The sequence below is a fragment of the Sorex araneus genome, chromosome 1 (genome assembly GCF_027595985.1).
Source record: "Sorex araneus isolate mSorAra2 chromosome 1, mSorAra2.pri, whole genome shotgun sequence".
In the NCBI taxonomy this organism is placed as follows: Eukaryota; Metazoa; Chordata; class Mammalia; order Eulipotyphla; family Soricidae; genus Sorex; species Sorex araneus.
In genome coordinates, this window is record NC_073302.1 from 38651720 (window position 1) to 38657616 (window position 5897).

Sequence of the window (5897 nt, forward strand, 5' to 3'; positions counted from 1 at the left end):
TACAGTGGGTCTGCAGCCAGCAAAGGGAGGGGGAAGGATCAAAGAGGGATGCGCACCCACAGTGGGTCTGCAGCGAGCTATGGAGAAGGGTCACAAAGGGATGGGCACCCACAGTGGGTCTACGCAAACAGAGGGATGGAGAAGGAGCACAGAGGGATGAGCACTCACAGTGGTTCTATAGCAAGCTGTGGGGAAGGGGCACAGAGGGGTGCGCACCCATAGTGGGTCTGCAGCAAGCAGAGGGATGGGTAAGGGGCACACAGGGATGGGCACCCACAGTGGGTCTACAGCAAGCTATGGGGAAGGGGCACAGAGGCAAAAACTGCAGTGAGGCCCATGCCTGTGATGGGTTGGGCCAGGGCCAGCAGGTTTCTGCCCAGCACAGCTCTGCCTGCCCCACTGTCTGGGAACCCCTGACAAGGTCCGCCTTGGACAACCTTGTCTGGTTGCAAGGAGGAGCTGGCACGCTGACAACTGATAGGCAGAGGTAGGTCCTGCTAAACCTCCTACTGGAACATAGTAGCTCCTGGCATCAAACACTCACCACAGGAATTCTCCAACCTCTATCAGCAGTGCAGAACCGGGTGGGCGAGGCCCAGGCTGAGAGCACCTGAGACATGTTTCTCCCAGAGGCTGAAGCCCAGGGTGTGTTGGGGGGCAGAGAGGGGGCAAACAGGTCTGAGAACAAAGAGCTGGTAGTGGACTGAGAAAATCTTTCATGGCAGGAGGGGCCAGGGAGCTGGCTCACAGGGAGGGAGTGCAGGGCTTGTGTGCGGGAGGCCCAAGTTTGATCCCCAGCACCCCTGGGTCCCCAGAGCACTGCCAGGAGTGACTCCCAAGCACAGTCAGGAGTAGACTTGGAACACTCTCCAGTGTAGCCCTAGTGGCCCCCAGCAGCTCTGAGCTGGAGCATTGAACACTCTGGTGTTAATCAAGTATCTTCAGGAATAGCCCCCAGGACCCTTGAGTACTGCTCGGAAGCTCTTCCCCAAAGTAAAGAATATAAGTGAAAAAATGTGTAGCAAGAGCAAGGAGCAGCTACTTGGAGGCAAGGACTCAGAATCAGGTCCTGAAATCCCATCCAAGTTCTATTGTCCAAACTCTATAGCTAAATTTTCTATCTCCTTAGATTTTTGGTTACTGCATCGATATATTTGAGTAACAAGATCTTCTCCATTGATGTCTCAAAGACTATGGCACATAATAGATGCCCGTTGATATTAACATTGCTTCTATTATCCACCCTCTCCTCCCTCTCCTCCATACCACATCCTCTGCTATTGAGAAAGAACTAGAGAAATATTGCTTATGAGGACTTTGAACCTGGATGGGGAGGCACTGCAAGCTAAGAGAGTAGAAATGCAGTTTACATGGCAGACAAGGGAGATTTGGGGCCAGAGTGGTAGGATACTGGGTAAGGTGTTTGCCTTGCACTTGGCAGACACAGGTTTGATTCTAATTATCCCATATGGGCCCTTGAGCCTGCCAGGAGTGATTCCTGAGCACAGAGCCACGAGTAAGCCCTGAGCACCACTGGATGTGTCCCCAAAACAAAGCAGAAAAAATGAACAATGGGAGATGGTTCAGCTAGAGTGTACATGTAGCACGAACGCTCACATGCTTACTGATAAACTAGCTTCCACATGGGGCATAGCAGTGGGGCAAAAACCTGGAATATTACACAAGAATAAAAGGTAAATACAAATGAAAAATAAGAACACTTGAGTCAGTTCTGGCTAAGAAGGACCCAATATTCTAGTAACATGGGATCAGAGAGTATACTATAAGCTATCTCCTAACTGCTGTTAATGTGGTTATAAATGGTTGAATTAGTCAATCATCAAGCTGCACTGTGGCCTCATCCTTAACTAATTATTGTGCTGGCTTCCTTAAAATCACCCGCATCTAGAAATCTCTATTCCTTTCCGTCTGTACCTTTAAAAAGGTAGCTTCCAGGGCTAATGACACTTGCTCTGTGTAATGAATACAGTTGCCTAAAGAAGTAATCTTGCTTGTCATCAAGCCCTTCCCAAAGGCTCATTTCTGTCCATGTGAAGATTATATATAAATTCCTTCCAAACAGAATCAAAGTTTAAGGGTGCTTAGATACTTACTAGTTCTAACAATAGGATCAGCCTGAGGGTTTCCTCTCTGAAAATCTAGGAAAGCTAAGACTAAATGAGATTTCTATTGAATTCAATTAAAAGAATTCATAACATGTAGCAGTCATTAATCATGATGCACAAGGATTGGTCTCCTTGAACTGGGATCAGTTCTGCTGCATTTAAGTCCTATCTCTCTCTTACCAGTTTGCCAAGAGGACAGGTCAGTACCCTCTCTGAGCTTCAATTGCTTTGGATAATGGGAGGATTAAATAATACAGAAGAGTCCCTGCACACAGCTGAAGCTTTAGAGACTCAAACCCAAAACTGAGCCATTGCAAACTATACGCTCAAATCAAATCTTTTCTCATGTCAACTAAGGTTACCGCTACTGTCTTTAAAGTCACCGGCTCTTAAGCACATATGCGTTCCCTGTCTTCAGTACAGACTTGATCCCATCCTGGATGCCTGGATTCATCTCAAGAAAGCTCGGCAAGTGTCTCTGTTCTTTGCTCCTCACAGAACGGATCTCGCATGGAAGAGGACAATCAGACCTCCCCTGTACTGGGGTTCATAATTCTGGGCCTTTCAACCCACCCAAGGTTGGAGAAACCTTTCTTTGTCCTCATCCTGCTGATGTATCTGTTGGTCCTGCTGGGTAATGGGGTCCTCATCCTGGTGACCGTCCTTGACTCCCGCCTGCACACGCCCATGTACTTCTTCCTGGGGAACCTCTCCTTCCTGGACATCTGCTACACCACCTCCTCTGTTCCTCTGATCTTGGATGGCTTCTTGACTTCTCACAAGACCATCCCCTTCTCGGCCTGTGCCCTGCAGATGTTCCTCTCCTTTGCCACAGGATGCACAGAGTGTGTGCTCCTGAGCATGATGGCATTTGACCGCTATGTGGCCATCTGCAACCCCCTGAGATACCCAGTAGTCATGAGCAAGGCCGCCTACGTGCCCATGGCTGCTGGCTCCTGGGCTCTTGGCAGTGCTGCGTCTGTGGTGCACACGTCCCTGGTCATTCAGCTGCCCTTCTGTGGGGACAACGTCATCGATCACTTTGCCTGTGAGCTCTTGGCAGTCCTGAGGTTGGCCTGCACTGACATCTCCATCAATGTCATCAGCATGGGGGTGACCAATGTGATCTTCCTAGTGGTCCCAGTCACGTTCATCTTTATCTCTTATGTCTTCATCATCGTCACCATCCTGAGGATCCCTTCAGCAGAAGGGAGGAAAAAGGCCTTCTCTACCTGCTCGGCCCATCTCACTGTGGTCATGATCTTCTATGGGACCTTATTTTTCATGTATGGGAAGCCCAAGTCTAAGAACTCACAGGGGGGAGGCAAGGAAGACCTTTCAGAAAAGCTCATCCCCTTGTTCTATGGCATAGTGACCCCGATGCTCAACCCCATCATTTATAGCCTGAGGAACAAGGATGTGAAGGGTGCAGTGAGGGATCTGGTGAGTCAGAAATGCTTTAGCCAGAGGTAAGAGCCTCTGGGGGTCTCATCTGCAAGGAAGAAAGAAAGGACTTCAGATCATTGTAGATACTCTCAAATGCCAGGTCGTTACTGGAAAGATTCTTGCCCTCCAGTCTGTTCTTGGGATTTCTTTTTTTTTGCTTTTTGGGTCACACCCAGCAATGTACAGGGGTTTCTCCTGACTCTGCACTCAGGAATTACTACTGGTGGTGCTCAGGGAACCATATGGGATGCTAGGATTCGAACCCAGGTTGCCGCATGCAAGGCAAACGCCCTACCGGCTGTGCTATCACTCCAGCCTCTATTCTTGGGAATTTTAAATCTTAGAATCTGCCTCTGAGTTTTCACTTATATCTGACAGCATCAATTGATTCTGGTAAGTGCTCTAATTGAATGTATGGGGGACATCTTGCTGCCACCAGAAAGAGCAGTCACCGGAGCAAGCTGAACAGACCGGATGTTTCTTCACTGTGGAGTTGGAGGAGGAGAGATGGCTCTTGCGGGAATGTTGCAGTCCTTATTGGATTTGCTTCGGCATCAGAGGAACTCAGTGAAAGTGGAAACTTTAATTATGGTATTTTGTTATTAGATTCAATTTGCATGCAACGCTAGGAAGGGACAAAGACAAACTTGCGGCATAAAGAGCTTCCAGATGGGAAAGAAGATTTTAATAAATGGAATTCATTTCAGTTATAATATATTTAGGCCACTTTTTGTTAACAAACTATACTTTGTGAAACACTGCTAGTAAGTAAAGTTCAAAATGAAATGCAAAGTTTGAATTTCATGTCAGTTCTAGCAGTCCCCTTACAGAAAAGATAGCTTCACATACAGAAACCGAATATAGATGATAGTTAATATAAAAGGATAGAAAGAAGGAAAGAAGGAAAAAGAATCAGAAGAATCCTAAATATACTTATTTTAGGACTAAGTTTGTGGCATTTCCTTTGTTTCAGCAATTCTAAGAGCCTTCAATATGCTAAAGCAGCAGAGGGGAAAATCTAAGACGCAACTGCATAGCATTTCCTAAGCCTCCCCAGGTCAAAGCAATAAAAAACTGAGCTCTCCCTTGCCTGTGAGTTGGTCCAGGCTGCCTAAACTTCCATAGACCTTTCTGTCGTTGCTGTTGCTTTTGCTTGGGGGCTGCATCCAGCGATGCTCAGGGGTAACTCCTGACTCTGCACTCAGGAATTACTTCTGGCAGTGTTTAGGGGGGCAATATGGGGTGTCAGGGATTGAACCCAGGTCGGTCACATGCAAGGCGAGTACTTTTACCTGCTATACTATCTCCCCAGTCCCCTACACAGACTTTCAATTTACCTGTGAACCCTATACTTGAGAATGTTGCAAAGATTGAAATACCCTGAATTAGCACACAATGCACACGATTCATGGGAAGTACAGTAAAAGTACAATGGTGATGATGATGATGATGATGATGATGATGATGATGATGATGATGATGATGATGATGAAAGTGGCACGGTACTATGTGCCACATGGGAAAGAACAAGTTTCTGACCAGACAGACACAGCATAGGTGAGCATGTTAGGAGTGGCAATGGTGGATAGCATCAGCTTTATGGCACATTATGTTAAATACTGAGACTATCAGGACTTATTTAAAAGCTGAACTTTTGAGAATACCTACAAATTTGAAAATAACATACACCTTCGGGAAAAGATCTTGGGAAAATTACTTAAAGTGGTTTCTTTCTACATGTAATTAACTGCATAAGATATATTTGCACATTTTCCCCATAAAAATATTCTACAGGGACCAGAGAGATAGCACCAGAGGTAAGGCACTTGTCTTGCATGTGGTCAAAACTGGCTGAATTAATTTTCAGCATCACATATGATTTCCAATAACTTCCTTGGGCCACTCCTGAGCATAGAGCCAGGAATAACCCCCAAGCACCACCAGTGTGACCCAACTCCCATCCCGCACTTTTTTTTACTATTGTTATCACTGTAGCACTGTCATCCCATTGTTCATCTATTTGCTCAAGCAGGCATCAGTAATGTCTCCATTGTGAGACTTGCTGTTACTGTTTCTGGCATATCGAATATGCCACAGGTAGTTTGCCAGGTGCTGCCGTGCCGGTGGGATACTCTTGGTAGCTTGCCAGGCTCTCCAAGAGGGATGGAGATACCGAACCTGGGTCGACCATTATTTTTGTTTTGTTTTAATTTGATTTGGGGGACATCCCCATGTGTGTTCAGGGATTTTTCCTGGTTCTGCCCTCAGCGGTCACTCCTGGTGGGCTCAGGGGATCACATGTGGTGCTATGGATCAAACCCTGGT

At 46.7% G+C, this 5897-nt stretch overlaps 1 protein-coding gene across 1 annotated transcript; it reads left to right on the plus strand.

Moving 5' to 3' along the window:
* The first annotated feature begins 2636 nt into the window (after positions 1 to 2636).
* Positions 2637 to 3599, plus strand: LOC101545269 (olfactory receptor 2S2-like). Its single transcript, XM_004600411.2, has one exon. The coding sequence runs from the start codon at positions 2637 to 2639 to the stop codon at positions 3597 to 3599; it is 963 nt and encodes a 320-aa protein (XP_004600468.2).
* The last annotated feature ends 2298 nt before the right edge of the window (positions 3600 to 5897 follow it).

Bases quoted from the DNA above. Each gene is read 5' to 3' on its own strand.
- LOC101545269 (XM_004600411.2), top strand. From the start codon at position 2,637: ATGGAAGAGGACAATCAGACCTCCCCTGTACTGGGGTTCATAATTCTG.